This window comes from Ursus americanus, chromosome 25 (assembly GCF_024610735.1).
Source record: "Ursus americanus isolate L20-20 chromosome 25, mUrsAme1.1.p, whole genome shotgun sequence".
NCBI classification, from domain to species: Eukaryota; Metazoa; Chordata; class Mammalia; order Carnivora; family Ursidae; genus Ursus; species Ursus americanus.
In genome coordinates this window covers 42,068,342-42,086,301 of record NC_142151.1, presented here as the reverse complement: position 1 = coordinate 42,086,301, position 17,960 = coordinate 42,068,342, and the positions used below count along the sequence as shown (strand labels likewise).

Genomic DNA, 17,960 nt, shown 5'->3' with positions numbered 1-17,960 from the left:
GCCCAAGACTTATCGCAATTTCTCTGACAACTGCCTTCCCTCTCGGACCCAACCAGAAGGCCAGCAGCCATGTCTGCAATGACCTTGCCCTGTGATCACAGCTCATTAGCTGAGCCATCCACAGTCTCTCGGGGGTGTGGCAAGGGGGTTGAGAGTCGTTGGCTGGTCATGTGAACTAAGCACACGTGAAAGTTCTGGCGTGGCCGGGTGTCCAGAGCGGCACAGGGAATGGCTCATCAGGGATGAGAGAAAGAACGAAGTGGTGCCCATACGGCTCTAGAAAGTGAGAGGACAGTGGTTCCTGACCCTTCCCATCCCTTGCTTCTACCTTTCTTGAGATCCACAGAGACTCTTAGGAACTTCTGAGGTAGCCGGGTATTCTTTTCATTAACTTTTTCTTTTGCGTTGTTTTTTTGGGGAGAGTTTCTGTTATTTGCAACCAAAGAGCTCTGACAAAGGTAATATTCTTAGACCTAACAGGAAGGGAGTGCACCTCTCCTCATCTGCACTTAGTGCCCCGTACAGGTGTCTCTCTCATCGGGCTATAAAGGTGACATAAGGTAGAAAGTTGCCTTACATCGAGTGGGACTGCTGGGTTAGAAGGTATGGCCCGACCTGTGATATGAAGTGTTAAATAGCTTTAAAACAGATTCCAATCATTTAAAAAAATGTACACAATATTTGGATGCATTAAAAGTCAAAGGTCTAAAATTAGAGGATAACCATGGCGCCCTACTTCTCTGTATTGTTCGTATAATTCATGGGCATTGTTCGGGTCTGGGGAGAGACTCTGACCAAAGTGAGATGATGCTGACAAAGAAGCATCTAGAAAGCATGAGCAACCACAAAAGAATTGTGGCTAGTTAGCATGGGTTAAAAAAACAAAAGAAAAGAAAAAAACAACCACCAAGGAAGGACATACCGAATTAAAAATGTAGAAAAGAAACCGGGTGGATTCTGTATTGTCAAGACTCCAGAATGAAAGCCACTGGGTAAAAACTATCGAGTTTTAATTTTAAGGAATTTTTAGTCAGTGTGAGGCTGGATGTTCCTTTATCAGGGATAATGTGGAAGGAATTCCTACACTGAGAGGCAAGTTGGATGAGGTAATAATGACCTTTTTCATCTGCTTACCATCTGACAGTTTGCAAAGCACATTCCCATTTGATCCTCCCCATAATTAGGAAATAGCAGAGGAAATATTTTACATGAGGAAAGCTGCCTACATGGGAGAGAGAGCTGGGCCTTCAAGTTGGGTCTTTTGAACTTAAAGTCATGGTCCTTTCCACCATATTACACCGACTTTCTAGAGACAGATGATGAGTTAGAGCTCTTCCGATGGTAAGAATCTATCAGTAGGGAGGACTCGACTCCACAGGGGTCCCATGGAGGCTGTCTCAGTGTCTCCACGGCCTCATCTGCCACAGCAGACGGCACACCACGACAAGAATGAATCAGTCCATTTATCTGCTTACTCCCCTTGAAGTTCTAGGCCTGTAGGGGGTATTTGGTACAGACGGCTGACTACTTAGACCAATTTTAACAGACACTACAGCTGCGATGGGAACACGATCACGTGCTGGGCCATTTACCATTCAGCAATGCTCCTGTGGATCCGGGACACGGAGGTCTCAATATCGATCGGGTGGTATCGTAAGCCTCTCAGCTCCAGCGTTTCGTCCAGAGCTCCCACCACATATAATGCATCGTGACGCTCTGACACAAAGAAAAAGAGAAATCTGGTTCATCGGACATAATGAGCGCAATACAATGTTGGAGTGAAGAGCGCCAGGGCAGACTGCCTGCCACGTCACTTGACCCCACCACTCACCAGCTGTGTGACTTTGAGCCAATTACTTAAGTCTCTGAGTCCTGCTTCCCCTCTGTGAGACAGGGAGAATACTAAATGGCTGCTGTATTAAATGAGATAATACGAGTAAGGGAGTTAATATGATGCCTGGTACACTGTAAGTGCTAAAAAAAAATTAGCAATGATGATTACTATTATTACTATTTCTACGTCCTAGGAATTGTGTCCAGTGCTGGGAAGATGACAAAACACGATTCCCACTCTGAAGACATTTACCGTCTAGTGGGGGAGACGGACACACAACAGGTGCTCCACTGTGACGTGGTAAGCCCCATGCTACGCGTGCGCACGAGGTGTGTGTGAAGCGAGCAGAGGACACCCCCTGCGCTCAGCTCAAGGGTTCAGAGAAGGAAAAGCCGAAACCAGGCTGAGCTTTTACGGATAAATAGGAATTAGCCAGATGACAGCTGGGGGAGGGGTGGAGCAGGGAGAGAGGATTTGAGAGGGAGAAGAAATGAGCATGTGTTGTTATTCCTAGACATCTGCAAGGGGTCCAGATATAAGGAGTAGGATTACAGAATATGGAGAGACTAGTCCCGGTTATCAATAGGCTTGTAATCCAGCTAGAACATGGCAGAAATATTTTTTTTGTCTTAAGTGCAGGCACACACCACATACATAAAGCTACATTCCTGTTTTATGTCTATATAGATACTGCATTTTGAAGAAAGAGATGATTTTGCTAGGTCTACTGAGTACAATATTTTCAGGAAAGGGTAAATTTCTGAAACACTGAGCAAAACAAAGTGCTAGAAGCTGTTGGAGAGAGAAGGATGAGGAGGTCTAGAAGATTCCCACCATATAAGAAGACCTCATAAAAACTAGAATAACAAACACGACTGAAACACAGTAGTTAATCTCACATCATTTCCACAAGCCACTGTCCAGGTAGGAAACTGAGAGGCTCAGTGCTCGCTCGAGGTCACAAAGCAAATGGCAGAGGTAGGCTTCAAAACCAGGGCACCTGGTGAGGAATACCTCCCTCTTCCCCAGTACGTTATCCTGTCTCCCCTCGAAACGTGGAGAAACTATGGACGCTGGTCACTATGGAACAACGTAAACTGCTTAGGAGGAATGACTTTGCTCTAATTCAGACCTTTAAAGCCCAGGGAGTTATTTGCATGTGTTCTTGAAGTGATGATACAGTTTGTGTTGAGCATTTTAACACGGCGATTAACGCCATGAGGAAGGAAAGCTGACGGCAGGCGGCAGTGAAGCCATGACAGCCAACCGAGCAGCGGGTAATGCGGGGACTGCTCACACCAGAGCCTTGCCAACCAGTCTCGTATCGAACGTGAGATGCCGAAGGGACAGAGCGCGTCAGCAAGAGGGCTCCTCCACACCGATCCCCTGCTCTCAGGGATCAGGGTTGTTTCTCCTAAATCCAAAATGGGGTGCAGGAGTAGAAGAGCTACAAGATGAAACAGCTGTCCTAGGGCTCGTGCAGCGGCTGGAGTCAGCCAGGGGCACGGTCGGCATCAGGCACGTTGCCGTGACTGTCGGCTGTGCTCACCCACAGTTCAGAGATGCCGACGTGGTACCCTGGGTACCCGCATCCTACGTACTCCTCATGGGGCATCTTGCTTCAAATGAATATAAATTCACGTACGGGTTCCAGAATCACAGAAGGGAATAATTAAATACACACACTTGACAACACAAAGGCAGGCTGAGGAAGGCGAGCCAGAGCTACCGGCTGAAAAGGCAGGCTGAAGGGGGGCGTGCTGGTGAGGAAGCTACCTCCGGTGGCCGCTGTGAGCTCAGTCCGGCGGACGAAACCAAGGTACCCCGTCCGAGCCCAGAGCGTCTGGGCAGCATCTCCAAAGCTGAGGCGAGTGTTGAAATGATCAGCTTGAAGAGTCTCACTGTCATAGATGGTGTAATAGCCACTGGCTGTGTGGGGACTGTTCACCCAAATCTACAACAAGAAAAGGGCACTGGTCACATTTCAGCAGGGACGGAAGTATATCAACGCAAGTCTCTTTGGACGGATTAGTATTGTTTTAAATTCTCATTGTTACAGTAACAACATCACAACAATAAAGGCAGCTGACATTTACCAAGTGTTTCCCACGTGCTAGACAGAGGGGTAAGGGCTTTATATGCCTTATCCCCATCAGTCCTGACACAGGCGACAGTACAGTTCTGTCCTAGTTATTCCCACTTTACAGATGACAGACCAAGGAGTTAAGTAACTCATCTACGATGCAGAAACTAGGAGACCCACACCCACGCCTGCGGAGCTGCAGAGCCCATGCTCTCAACCACCACGCTACAGCGCCTCCCTGGCTCATTTCCCAGCCTCCTCCAGAGCCCGCGGATGCATCGGGGGATCATTTCTGTGCTTCTGCGCTAGCATTTAAGGCCCTCAGGAAAACGCTACGGGGTGTCTGAATTCGCACTGTAAACACAGCAATAGCCAATACTGGTAATGACACTAGTGTTTATTGAGAACTCATTATGTGACGGGCACTGTTCCACGGGCATTACAGATACGGGTATTAATGTAGTTAACTGTCGCACAATTTCATTAGGTGAAATTAGGTGGGTGCAATTATTATTTATGGATGAAAAAACTTAGGCCCAGAGAAAGTAAGTAACTTGCTCGGCAGTTAGAGGCTGGGAAGTGGCAGAGCACAGGTCATCTGGCTCCTGCACCTGCAATGCTCCTCCTGGTAAACTACGGGGTGAAACATCGGTGCCCCTCAACTACTTGAGGGAAGAAAAAGTAAGTCTTTTAAAAAATCTTTTAAAAAATATCTTGATACTAACACAAAGATGGACACATTTTAGAATAGAATAAAAAATTTCCATGAATTTTAAAGTATTTGTGGCTCCTTTCAGTTCCACCCCTTACTAGGTGGAAACAGGCAGGATTTGCCCATTTTCCTTTTCAGCTAAAGGAATGTCAGTGAACAAATCTGGGACTAGTTTTAACCTGGGTGCCAAAATGTTCCCTCCATCCTGGTCTCAATCTCTTTTTAGTCTTGAACCTTACAAAAAAAGATTAAAACCCTCTCTTTTTTAAAAATTTGACAGAGAGAGAGAGCACAAGCAGGGGGAGCGGCAGGCAGAGGGAGAGGGAGAAGGAGGCTCTCCTGCTGAGCAGGAACCCGATGCGGGGCTCGATCCCCGGACCCTGGGATCAATACCTGAGCAGAAGGCAGATGCTTAACTGACTGAGCCACCCAGGTGCCCCAGATTAAAACTCTTTAAAAAGATGATAATTCACGATGAGGGAAAAGCTAAATCCACAGTTTCACTGACTTCTTGAATGTGAACCCTAAAGTCTTACTTTTCAGAGTAAAAATAAAAATTATACATACCTCTCCAAGATGAGAGTCTCCAACAGGCCCTTTGGTCTCGGGATTAACAATAACCACTTTCACTCCAGGTAAAATCTGAGCATCAAAGGGAAAACACAAAGACTCAATCAACTCTAATGACCCCTGGGTGTGCAGTCACCCGCCACCCCTCCTTTGGTCAGGCGAGCGAGGGCGCAAAGGCAGGCGCTAACTGATGTGGTGCTCCCGGGACTGTCTTCAGTGGGGACCAGAGGTCTAATAAGATCCATCCTCAAAAATAAACCAGGGAACCAACCAGTCTAACCTTCCCTTCAAAGGGATGAGAAACTGCAGCCCAGAACCAAAACAGTAAGAATCTGTAATGTGACCGCCCTTTCTCGTGATCTGTCCTGTTCACTGGAGTGACGGCAGGAAAACCCCTTAAAGCAGAAAGGGCAGCAGGAGGGATCCCGTGAGAGGCTCCGCTCCCGTCTTCAGCGAGAGCTAGTGAGAGGAACGTGAAGAGTAAGAGAGGACGGTGGCAGCTTTGCAGAGAATGGGTTCTGCCCCGGGGTCATGAAAGACATCACGCGCTCGGGATCTCCCTCAGGAGAGAAAAGGAAGAACAGGTGCTGGCCGTGAGCACAGCTCACCGCTTCTCTGGTTACCCGTGTTCTGTCCCTTAAACCTAATTTTCCAGCTTGCGTTTCTAGAGTTTGAGGTTAGCTGAGAAGCGCTACAACGATTATCTAGGCTCCTACATCTAAGACCTCAAGGAAGGAAGAGACAAGACCGTTCACACTGGTCGGGGTCAGGCACTGCGTGAAAGCTTCTGAGGCGCCCGACCACGAGCTGAGGCAGCCAGGGAGCTGACAACGTGGTAAGAAGATCAACCCAACTCCACTTCAAAGAGTTTAAACGGAAGAGAGAAGTTGGACTAAGTGTCCCCTGGACTTGATCTGCTGCTTGACAGGTTAGGCAGGATCCCCTTTTTTCTTTATAATTTCCCCCTCTGCCTTTCAGAATTACTAGAAAGAATTCTGAGGCATCACTGCTATCTCTTCAAAAGAATGAGAAACTCGCTAGCTTATGATGTTCTCGCACCCTTAGTAAATGTTCAAAACTGCCGCAGACTTACGGTTGTGTCCCTCCGAAGTTCGTACGTTGTGTGTCATCTACCTAAATCCCCGCTATGATGGTATGAGGAGCTGGGGCCTTCCACCACGTGAGAATACAGCGATAGGACGGCCATCCATGGACCAAAAATCCTTCACCAGAATCTGCTGCCACCATGACCCTGGACTTCCCAGCCCCAGAACCGTGAGAAGGAAGCATCGCTTATTTATAAGCCACACGATCTGTGGCATCTGTGACAGCAGCCCCAAGGGACTGAGACAGTAACTGTGTCTCTGCCTGAACATTTTTTTTTTTTAAAGATTTTATTTATTTATTCAACAGAGATAGAGACAGCCAGCGAGAGAGGAAACACAAGCAGGGGGAGTGGGAGAGGAAGAAGCAGGCTCATAGCGGAGGAGCCTGATGTGGGGCTCGATCCCAGAACGCCGGGATCACGCCCTGAGCCGAAGGCAGACGCTTAACCGCTGTGCCACCCAGGTGCCCCTCTGCTTGAACATTTTAAAGCCTCGTCTAGTCTAAGAAATCTTATCCCCATAGACACACACTCTATGTATCCGCAGTCCCTTCCCCGTTTTGGTTTCTCTTTCAGCTTTAAACACATGCATGCCTTCCCTCATCTTCAACCACACCTCCCCACTACCACCCTATTTTTCTCCTTGTAACGTTTATAAAGAGAGAATTGGCTCTAAGAGCTGTTCACCTCTCCATCTTGAATATAATGAACACTGAATTTTGCTGACTTGTCAAGAAAGAATAATGTGTCAGTTGGATTTTTAAAAAGAATCTGTGGAAATTAAGAAGGTTCAAATCTACAATTCTTCTTATCTATGTACCCCAATGAATTTGAAAGTATTAGCTAAGGTGAAATTATTGAATTATCTCCAGATTTCAATGAAGGCTTGCCTTGGATACTAATACGTTACATGGCTTCAAGTTTCTTTAAAAGGAACCATTTAAAAAAGAATGAATGAATGAATGAATAAATAAACACGAACCATTTCCCCAGGCAGACCAACTTCCAATGGTTAATAGATAAATTACCTTTCCAGACTCTGAGAGGAGCAAACTCTGGGGGGCACCCCGTTCCACGAGACGAACCCTGCAGAAGAACGATATTTACTATATACATCTATACGTATATGTACGTATATTCGAAAAACAGGCAGCACCGCATCTACGATAGCTGTATACTGCCCTCCTGAGACCTTTAGTTTGTCTCTCCTTCTCATGCTAGAGCAGAGTTTCTCGAACTTGGCACTACTGACATTTTGGGTCAGATAATGTTCATTTACAATTTTTGATGAGGAGCTCTATCCTGTGCACTGTAGGCTGTTATGCAACATCCCAGGCCTCTACCCACTAGATGTCAGTAACAACCCTCTTGTTGTGACAAGCAAAACCGTCTATGGACACTGTCAAACGTCCTCTGGAGGGCAAATTCTCCCCAGGCTGAGAACCACTGCGCTAGAGAGAGGCTCTAGCTGTGCAGGCTGGGTCGGTGCCACGGGGCACATCGGGGAACGCAGCTAAAGTCGGTGGGACCTGGGCAAAGGTCCCAGAGCCCGGCCAGGCGCTCACCTTGGGACAAGCTAAAACTCCCCTGTAAGCCGATGAGGAGGAGGGCTTTTATTCCTGGGGTTTAGATAAAGTCTTGTTTCAAAAACCCTACTCTGCCTCATTCATCTTGTCTGTTCCATCTTTTATTTTTAAACTCCCAGAGGAAAGAGTCTATCCATTTTAGTTCACTTTATATCAAATGTCACAAAATATTTTTACATAGGCAGGAACTAAGTATTACATTTTAATATTAAAGAACAGCACAGCAACCTGAGAATTGGAGCTTTCTTCTCATAAACATAAATCTTATCAGGTGTTATTAAAAACAAATTCCTTCCTCCTTCCCCTCCCTCCCTGGAAGATACAAACAAAAGGAATGAGGGAGAGTGCCAGCTTTCTTGGGGCTCAGCATTTTTTATGCTTCGAACCTCAAATCGGGAGAAAGCATAATAAATCCGCTGTACCTGTCATGTCTCAAGGACTTTAGGTCCACGTACACAGTAGTTGGGTCAGGCCCTGAGGTTCCCTAAAGAAAAAGAAATCAACGCATTGTTTATTTAAAATTTAAATGAATTGTATTTCCGTATTTCACATTCGCAAATCAAGACATAGATAATTTAGCCATATACATGAGAAATCCAAACTCCATTCTGAAATCTCCCCCTCTCTTCAACCAGGTGAGGCAGGGTTGCGGTCACACGCTGAAAGAGACTCACGGCCTCGTGTTTCTTTCCCTCCCTCCCCTGGGAGAGTAGGCCGGGGGCCTAGTCACAGGGGCTGAATCAGCCCTGAAAGGTTCCCGGGCTCAGGAGGGTTCTCGTCCCTGGGCTCAAGGCACAGATGAGACAGGCCAGCCTCCACAGGATCTTCAAAACCGACCCTGGCCTAAGCGGACAGCAAGGAGCCTGTGACGGGGCTCCAAGGTTACATCATGACGATGCTGCCTGAACGTCCCTTGCACTTGCCCATGGTCACAGCAGCCCTGAAAGTACCCACCCATGCGTGCTGTCTTCTTTTCCTCTCTCTCCTGCCCATGCCTACATTTACTGCGTTTAGCCTCCAAGCTACCAAAAATCAGACTTAGTTCTTTTCTGTTATTTAGCCACCAACAATAACATGGCAAAGTTGCCATCTGGCGGAAGAAAAGAATACAGGCTTATTTGTGCTTCCTTTGTTTAAAAAAAAAAAAGAAAAACAGAAGGTAAGATATTAATAAAATTCAAATAGGACTCAAAAATCTTGATTCATCATCATGTACCACTAAACTACTAGGGTAAACATTTAAACTGGGGCTCAACTGCTGGGCGTGGCTCCAAGCGCGTGCGCCCAGTAACTCAGTGATTCCACAGAATGACCCTGCAAAGAACAATTTTATTATCTTCGTCCTACAGGTGAGCAGAATGAGGCATGGTGAAATCCAAATGAAAAGCCCGCAGTCCCAGAGCAAGTAAGCGGAACCGGGCTCGTGCCGGGCTGCCGGGCTTTGAAGGCTCTGCTGTGGAGTGCCACACACTTCGCTTCCATTCATCATCAAGCAAGATTTCACGACAGTCACCTGTAAACATATCGCTACATTGACTCTTGATCCAAAAGTGGTGCTGACAGCCCGAGGGGACAGCCCGATGTCTTTGAAGAGCTTGGAGAAGGACTGCTGGAGGGCAATGCGGGGTCGCTCCTCGGCCACAACCACACACGTCCGGATGCAGGAGAGGTTGATTCCTCTGGTCTGTAAGACAGCAACGGCACGAGAGCTGAAGTCAGTAGGAACACAAACAGAACTGAATAGGTAGGGCCACTGTTCTAGCTCTTTGGTCGGGAAGAGCCAAGGAACTGTGTATTCTCATCTCAAACACCCAGGGAAAAGACTAAAGTTTTCAGAAATACCAAGGCATTCCACTAACATTACTACCCACTGGTAAATCTGCTCGTTCTCTATTTCTTTCCTCTTTAATCTAAAAATCTCAGATTCTTCAGTGATCCATTTTTATACCTCCCCAACTTCTGTACTTTAGATGTCTTTCTATTTCAAAATGGAGAAAGGGGCTGAGAGAAAAATCTAGCACTCTAGAGATCGAATCTCATCTCTTTTTATCCTCTTAGGATTATAATTCTCTATTTTTATTTATTTATTCTTATTTAAATTCAATTAACATATAGTGTATTATTGGTTTCAGAGGTAGAGGTCAGTGATCATCACTCTTATATAACACCCAGTGCTCATTACATCACGTGCCCTCCTTACTTTTCCTCCCCAGTTACCACCCCTCAGCAACCTTCAGTTTGTTTCCTATGATTAAGGTTTGTCTCCCACTCTGATTTCATCTTGTTTTATTTTTCCCTCCCTTCCCCTGTGCTCCTCTGTTTTGTTTCTTAAATTCCACATAATTCTCTATTAAAGAAAATCAGTGTCTTCTGTGTCTCTCATACGCCAGTCAGATACGTCATTCCTGGATACACACAGGAATGAGCTACCCTCATCTTTGGGGCACTCGCCAATTTCCACTACTCCGAGGCTGCAAATTTTCTTGGAAAAAATTTCTCCTGGAGGTCATGGTTCTCTTTCATCTTTCCATGAAGTCATTTCCATTCTGCCTCCTGACTAGTTTCACCTTCCTCTCCACAAAGTAAGACTCAGATTAAACTCTGAAAGAGCGCATTAAATTAGAAAGTGGAAGAAACAAAATTCCTGAGGTTTACAAAATGCTGACTGGCTAGAAAAAAGCAGACAGTTATGCCTGTCAGGCCCTACTCAGGGATCTTCATGCCTGGCCCGTGTCTTCCAAACCCCTCGGGACAGGCTACTTGTATAGTTGCCGCTTACCTTTAGCACCTCCACTTGGTTTCCAAGCCCTTTGGTGCAGAGCTCCATTACTGAATAGGAGCAGAAAGTGTCCCTTATTTTGTACTGGTTGACAGTGGAGAGCCAGAGGAAAAGGTTGTTTTCTAGCTCCATAGGAGGAATTAAGATGGACTGGTGACCCGAATAGACACTGCAATGAAGAAAGGCGACAGACGGCGTTATCAATTCATCCTAGACACCGGGATGTTTTAGAACAGCACCCATTCAACAGATGCTTACCGCACGTGACGGGCAATGTAAGGTCATAGGAGATATAAAGGTCTAAACATAAGCCTTGCTCCTGTCCAACTCACAAGACACAAGAACTAGAATACAGCAGACTGTGTGGTATCTGAGATGTGAAGATCATAAAATCAAGATTGCAAAAGAAGGAGCAAGTCATTCAAATTAGGAAAGCTAGGGTGGGGGAGGCGGGTGTTTCACTGAGGTGTCACTTGAGCCTGGGCTTAAAGAATGAGCAGGAATTTGACAGTGGCTGGAGGAAATGGGGTGGTGGTCGAGAGCATTCCAGGCAGAGGAACAGCATATGCAAAGGAAAAGAAACGTAGAAGTATACGGTGTGTTTAAAGTCAGAAATAGCACCCTAGTATGAAATCCTATAGCACAGGATGCATGGGGGAGTGGTGAGAAATGAGGCCAGAAAGGTTGGGGCCAAACTGTAAAAGAGCGTAATTATCATCTGAAGGAGTTTAAGGCTTTACCAGCAGGCAGTTTAGGCTTTAAGCTGGGGCGAGCCCAGCACCATGGAGAGGGACTGGAGACACACAGACACTGGCGAATCCCGACAGTGCAGCCAGGATAAAAAGAAAGGAATGACAGAGTCACACTTTATCGGTATAGTCCATAGCCATGAATCTTCAACTTCTGAAACCCAAGTATAGATCAGAATCGTGAGGAGCCCCAGAGTCCTGTATTTAAAAAGTACTGGAATTGTGACTGCCATCTCTGGAGATCTAAGTTTTAGTAAGTCTGGGGAAGGCCCATTAATTTGCTTTTTTAAAGACCTCGAGGTGGTTCTTACGTACAGACAGGTTTAGGAACACCTGAGCCACAAAGGACAAGACACTTAAATGGACATGAGATATACAGATATAGAAGTTGACGATAACGCTCAAGTTCCCGGTTTGGGCCCCTAAGGTGAATGGTCCCATCCTAACAAAGATGAGGACACACAAGGAGAATGCTGAGTTGTAGGTGTCAGTGAAGCAGTCATGGGGATGTCTACCAGGGAGGTGAAAATGCAGGGCTGAGAGAAGGTTCCCTGGGAGGAGTGGGGATCTGCCATTCCATAAGACACAATCTGGACAGGACAGGCATGCCACTTTCCAGCCACATGCTGTCATCCAATCTCATTATACTCCTTCCTGCCGAACCTAGGGGGTACGTTCTGGCTGTCAAACCCTGACATATTTCACCCAAGTATCATCCTTCTACTTGGCTCGGCTTCTAAAATAAGGATTACAGGATGGAGCAGAGAGCAAGTAATAAGATCAGTCACTTTTTGTATGAGGCATAAAACTAACGGATAAGAAAAAAACAAAAACTAAACAAAACTAAGTGAACTTAAGAGATACATTGTATGTACAAATTCTGGAAACATCAGCATTTTATTGAAACATTACCAAATTAAGGGAGCAAAAGGAAGGACGAGATGGTTATAGCCCCAAAGACATCCCCACTCATTCTGTTTCTTTGCTTTTCCATTCCTACCTGCAGAGACACCAGAGTGCAAAGCCAAGTCCACAGTAAGGGTCAAGGCAGATGGCGATCTGCCGAGAAGAATACAACTCACACTGGAGCTTGATGGCTCTACAAAGAGCATTGACTGCAGAGTGGGACATCTGGAAAGTAGGGAACATGGAACAGGATGGAACTGGCATCCCCACAGGCAGAAAAAGCTCTAATGATAGTTTTGAAAAGTTTCAAATTCCCCCAAACTCCTCGAAATGATGTTTATTTTTCATTGTTTCAAAAAGTCTAAGTCAGGAGTGCCTGGGTGGCTTAGTCAGGTAAGCATCCGACTTTTGGTTTTGGCTCGGGTCATGATCTTAGGGTCGTGAGATCGAGCCCTGTGTCAGCTCCACCCTCACAGTGGGGAGTCTGCTTGAGATTCTGTCTCTCCCTCTGCCCCTCCCCACCCTCTAAAATAAATAAATAAATCTTAAAAAAAAAAAACTACCTGAGACTAACATAAGGTCATATATTTTTGTTCCTTAGTTAATACTGAGACAAACATAAGGTCATATATTTTTGTTCCTTAGTTAATACTGAGTTCTATGAAATATGAATCTATGGTTTCTTACTGGCTTTAACTGTGACTCTTATTATCTATTAGCTTCTAGGCCAGGTTCAGAATACTTCATAACACAAATTCCTTGGGATAACTTATTCCGGAAGAGCCAATGCTTTTATTTAAATATAGCAGGGACCTTTGATCCTCCGCCTACTGGTCTCTGGTACAACCAGTTGGCTTCTACATCTGAAGTCCCTGGGGCAGTGGTCATCTCTATTTTTTGCAGACCTGGCATTTCACCAACATCCAGAGAGAGTCACTATCTCCAGCCCACTCTACCTTCACTCCTGTCAGCATGCCAGTTGTGGAGACACTAAAATCAAGATACGCCAACATCTCAGGAGTGGGCGGTTTATACAGCTGAGGTAACCTTTTCCTGGGTAAATCATCTGCAATGAAAAAAAAAACAACCCTGATATCAATCAGACACATTGGAACATGAAAATCATTGCTCTTCAACTGGTTTGCTAAGGCTTTGCTATGGACAAATATGGCTCCCGGGATTTGCTGAAGCTTAGGCTTCTCCTATTTAACCAAACAGCTCACGTATGTCACTCCTAGAAGTGGGCTGGGGATAAGCACACCACTGGGAAATATAAACGAAGCACACCTACATCAGGTGAATGTGTTCACTAGAAGGTTAGTGAGGGGTAGTGTAACACGGTGTTCAAACCCAGCTCTGCCATTTACCATCAAAGTGACTTCGGAATTATTTAACCTCTTTGTGTCTGTTTCCTTATCTCTAAAATGGGAAAAAGACCTACCCTCACAGGACTGATAGAGAGTTAATTCACATAAAGCACTTTTAAAACAACTCAAAAAGCTCAAAAAGCCTTAGTTGTTATCATGCTGGTTCCAAGTTAAAGTTCATTATTTACAGTTTAGTACATGCGCTATCACTCACGGACAGCTTTAGAAGTTGTTTTTCTCCAAGTTAACACGGTAGATTTTTAAGAATGAAAACTTAGAATTAGGGATTATTTTCCTTTGCTTGTTTATTTATATACCCTCTCCCTTCCTTCCAAATTTGCTTCGTTTAAGTATGTCAAAACCAAGGATATCAAGGATGTCTCTGGGCCCAACCATGCCTCATTAATGACTTCTGTGGCTTACTGCATCAAGACACAATTCTGACTCTGACTTTTAAATCTCTATATTGTTGGGCACCCATCTTTCGTCAAACCAAAGACTTTATCTATCACTTTCAACCCACTTTTGTATAGGGTAGGGTCACTCCTGTTCCTACAGAAACCTTTGTGTTGTCTGTATCACAACAACCCCAGTTCAGGTCTTCCTGGAATGTCAGTGAGTCCAATAACCACAGTGGGTCTACCTGCATCCTTAGCACCAACACAGTCCATTTGTGCCATAGGCAACCGTGCTTCCGTCCTTCAGCAACAAACGTAAAAAACTCTAGCTCAGCATCTGGCACACAACCACCACAAATACCTGCCATCCCTGAATTTAAACCCTGAGTTGGACAGACACCATGTGGTCCTTATTGAAAACAGGGAGAAAGGAAAGGAATGGTGAAGAGGCTGGGAATGGAGCCAAATCGACTGGGTTTGAATTTTAGTTCTGCTGCTTATTTAACCTCCTTAAGCCTCAGTCTTCCTATCTGTAAAATAAGGATAAAAGCACACCCATCCAGTACAGTTGGTGTGAGGATAAAATCAGGTAACAGATGTTAGATGACTGGCGTATAGCAAGGGCTCAATAAAAGATGTTATTACTATGATTATGTGCGAGGTGCTTTAGATCATGTCATTTAATCTTCATAGCTCCACGAAGTGGTTATTGCAACTCCCACTTTGCGGACAGTTTTGCCCGGTTAGTAGGGATACACGGAGAGTAACAGAGTGTCAGGATTTAAATATCATCTACCTGACTCCAAAACCCACTCTCTTCCCTCTACTACCATTCTCCAGGCGGCCCCACGTCTTATTCCGTGCTTTTTTAGCACGGATACCACCTAAATTCATGTACTTTATGGTTTTTAAAGTACATTCCTAATATGCTGCACTTGATATTCTCAAAAAATATGTGAGTCAGGTAAGGGTAGGTAGCATTTTAGGAAAAGGTACTCTCAGAGAATATTATATAGGAAATAATTAGTCAAGCTTGGACTAGAATCAGGTCTTCTGACTCCTAGTTCAATGCTGCTTTAACTAGATCACATCTGGAAGTCAAGGATCAGATCGTTTCGAGATTTTATATGGCCTTACGTGTACATGGTTATATTCTGCATAAAACCTAGCCACTGTTCGAGGATGCCAAAAGTAAGAGCAAGACACTTTTTCATTTCAAGAGCTCTTAGCAGACTGTGATCTGCATCTTTGGGTCTGGCTGTTGCAGCATCCAGTCCTTTGGTAACACAAGCGAACTGGAGAGGAACTTTTGCCTCTGTCTTAGCAGGTGGGATGTGTTGCAACCAAAGAGTCGTATAAACATCTTTGGCATGAGAATCTAGGTCTCAGGGAGTGAGTGTTCTTGCTCCTTCAACAGCTCTGGAGAAATCTCCCTTTCACCTGTGTCAATGATAGTTGGCCAGGTTTTCACGTCCACGGCTGCTGCTGCCTCTCGGGACCTCAGTAACCTCATTAGGGTCTGTGTGGTGAGAATGCAGGCTGCTTTGCTGACCTAGAAAACAAATGGACAGAAATAAGCACCAGGAAGCTTAGTCCCCATGTGGCCCCACAGGCTCTGGCTGCTGCTAAAAGCAACTCCTACCAGACTAAAAGCACACCATACTGGATAGGACAGTATTCGATTTTCAGAGAACACACAATAGTACAATGGATGCTGGTGTTTCCCCTACATTTGTCCTTCTGGGACCGTGTGACATTGAACTGTCTCAGAAGGATGGACCTGTTTACAACACGAGTTATTGTTTACAACAGAGCTTCTCAAATATTTCATAGTTATAACCTTGGTGTGGATGCCAACATCTTCTGATTTCATGAAGACCCCGATAAAGTAAAAACGTGGATTTTGTATTGCTCGGGAATGGGAGGAATCAGACGATCATCGCTGCAGGAGCTGCCACAGTCTAGTGCATGGACTAGGCCTAGAACATATCCTGAACTTGAGGGATGCGGAGCTGTCACGGAAACTAAGCTCTCCTTATCCATGGAAACTTATACACGGAAATGCAAAGTGACCAACTTCCCCTTAACTGTCAACAGAAGGAAACTACCCTCCCTGCTGCTCTGGCCTACTTTGCAGAATGTAAAGAGGGCATTTTGCTGAGCTGAACTTTGTAATAAAATCATCTATGGTGAACACGGCTTTTATACTGCAGGCTCTAGTTGCTGACAGAACATCGGTTCTGAGAGAAACAAATGTTACACAAATTAGAATTCTGCCTCTTTGCTGTAACATGAATTAGGATATGATGCAATACAGATTTATGTTACTTCCTTCAATTCTCATAACCTTGAGAAACTTCTGTCACTTCCAGGGCAAGATCTAGATATCTTTTAATACTATACCAAGAGAATTTATAAAACTAACCAAAATAAAAATGACCAACACTGGGGAGAATTCAGTTTGGCATGTCAAATTATCTTGGCTACTATGCAGAAAAAATGAGAACATTTTTTAAGAAGGGAGATTAAAAAAAAAAAGTTTTAGGGAGAATTACTAATGACAGCTTCACCTCCTCAATGTTCATGGTAAAAACACAATTCTGTACCTCACCAATAATCACTTTCCCACATTCCCTCACTGAAAAATGCTAGTCATCTTGGTCAGATAAATGAAAAGGAGGTGGTTTTCAGGAGACAGATTTCACTTCCCAACTCAACAAAACCGGAAATTTAGTAAGGATCCTGAGCTGTCTGACTCTGAATTTTATGAGATGAGGACAAGGAAAATATACCCAGTACTTACATCAACAATCATGCGGACAGTGGGCAATGTGGCCGCAAGGTTCTGAGCATGAGGAGGTCGGACCGTGACAGGTATGCACCCCGCATACAGGCAACCATAGAACGCAGCTATTAACTCGATGCCTGCAAGACAGAGTCATTTAGCTGCCCATTATCACTGAGAAACTAAAAGGCAGATCTTCTAGAGCCAGTTTATTAAATCACATGCCAGTCTATTGAGATCATAATTCAACATAGATAACAGCAGAAGAAATTTTTTAAATCAAGAAAGAATTGAGCATAAAGAAGGAAGCTTATAGAACAACTTAAAAAATATAGAGAAGCCAAGAATGAATAACAAGAAAGGAAGTCAGAAGTAAAGAAAACTCTTGAGAGACACCTAAGGAAGGTATTTTGAAATCATTACTTGATATTGCTTAGGAGAAGTAACTGCAGAAATTAGGTCTTGTAACTTAGGCAATGAAAGAACGGGGAAAGGAGGGATGAGGAACACAGGAGCTTTAAAAAAAATATTTAGAAGGCTACTGTGTGACTCAATTTGAAGAAGACTCCCCACTATCAGGACATGGAGAGTGGCCTCCTCAGGAAGTGCTCTGGTCCATCACCATGTCATTCGCTGGTGGATGGAAGACAATCTCACAGGAACACCAGAGGAGGGATTCTTTTACCAGATGACCCTTTAAGAAATCTTAGTATCAGTGTACATAAAACAGCATAGTGAGAGTCACAGAACAAAATGAACTAAGGGGGATAAAAGACCAGAGAAAGCCAGAGGTATGAGTAGGTAATGTGACAGAAGAATAAAGAACCAAACAACTCAAATATTTCACCTAACATTTTGAATATTTACACCAAAGTGTCATCAGATAATTCCGAGTCCCTCTTACTGTGAAAAGAACATTTTTAATTTAAATGAGAGCATGGAAGATGAAAGCAGCAATAACGAAGACTACACATCAATCAGGATATAAAGAATGCAAAGTCAAAGAGTTCACACGCAATATTCTTTAGGAACTGGGTGAAATGGTCCCATTCCTGAACATTCCTAGAAACAAAGCACCTCTTTTGA

General features: G+C 44.6%; 1 protein-coding gene across 4 annotated transcripts in view; it reads right to left on the bottom strand.

The window, feature by feature from the left end:
- DIP2B (DIP2 acetate--CoA ligase B (putative)) overlaps positions 1–17,960 on the bottom strand; it is a 213,236-nt gene that overhangs the window by 4,157 nt on the left and 191,119 nt on the right. For all 4 annotated transcript variants that reach the window (XM_045801065.2, XM_045801067.2, XM_045801066.2 and 1 more), the window contains 11 exons: positions 16,893–17,014; positions 15,530–15,641; positions 13,281–13,390; positions 12,419–12,549; positions 10,670–10,838; positions 9,404–9,574; positions 8,313–8,374; positions 7,333–7,390; positions 5,197–5,271; positions 3,611–3,788; positions 1,593–1,716 (listed from right to left, as the gene is read on the bottom strand). In XM_045801065.2, the coding sequence (XP_045657021.1) occupies positions 1,593–1,716; positions 3,611–3,788; positions 5,197–5,271; positions 7,333–7,390; positions 8,313–8,374; positions 9,404–9,574; positions 10,670–10,838; positions 12,419–12,549; positions 13,281–13,390; positions 15,530–15,641; positions 16,893–17,014 (1,312 nt within the window). The remainder of the gene's footprint in view (positions 1–1,592; positions 1,717–3,610; positions 3,789–5,196; positions 5,272–7,332; positions 7,391–8,312; positions 8,375–9,403; positions 9,575–10,669; positions 10,839–12,418; positions 12,550–13,280; positions 13,391–15,529; positions 15,642–16,892; positions 17,015–17,960) is intronic.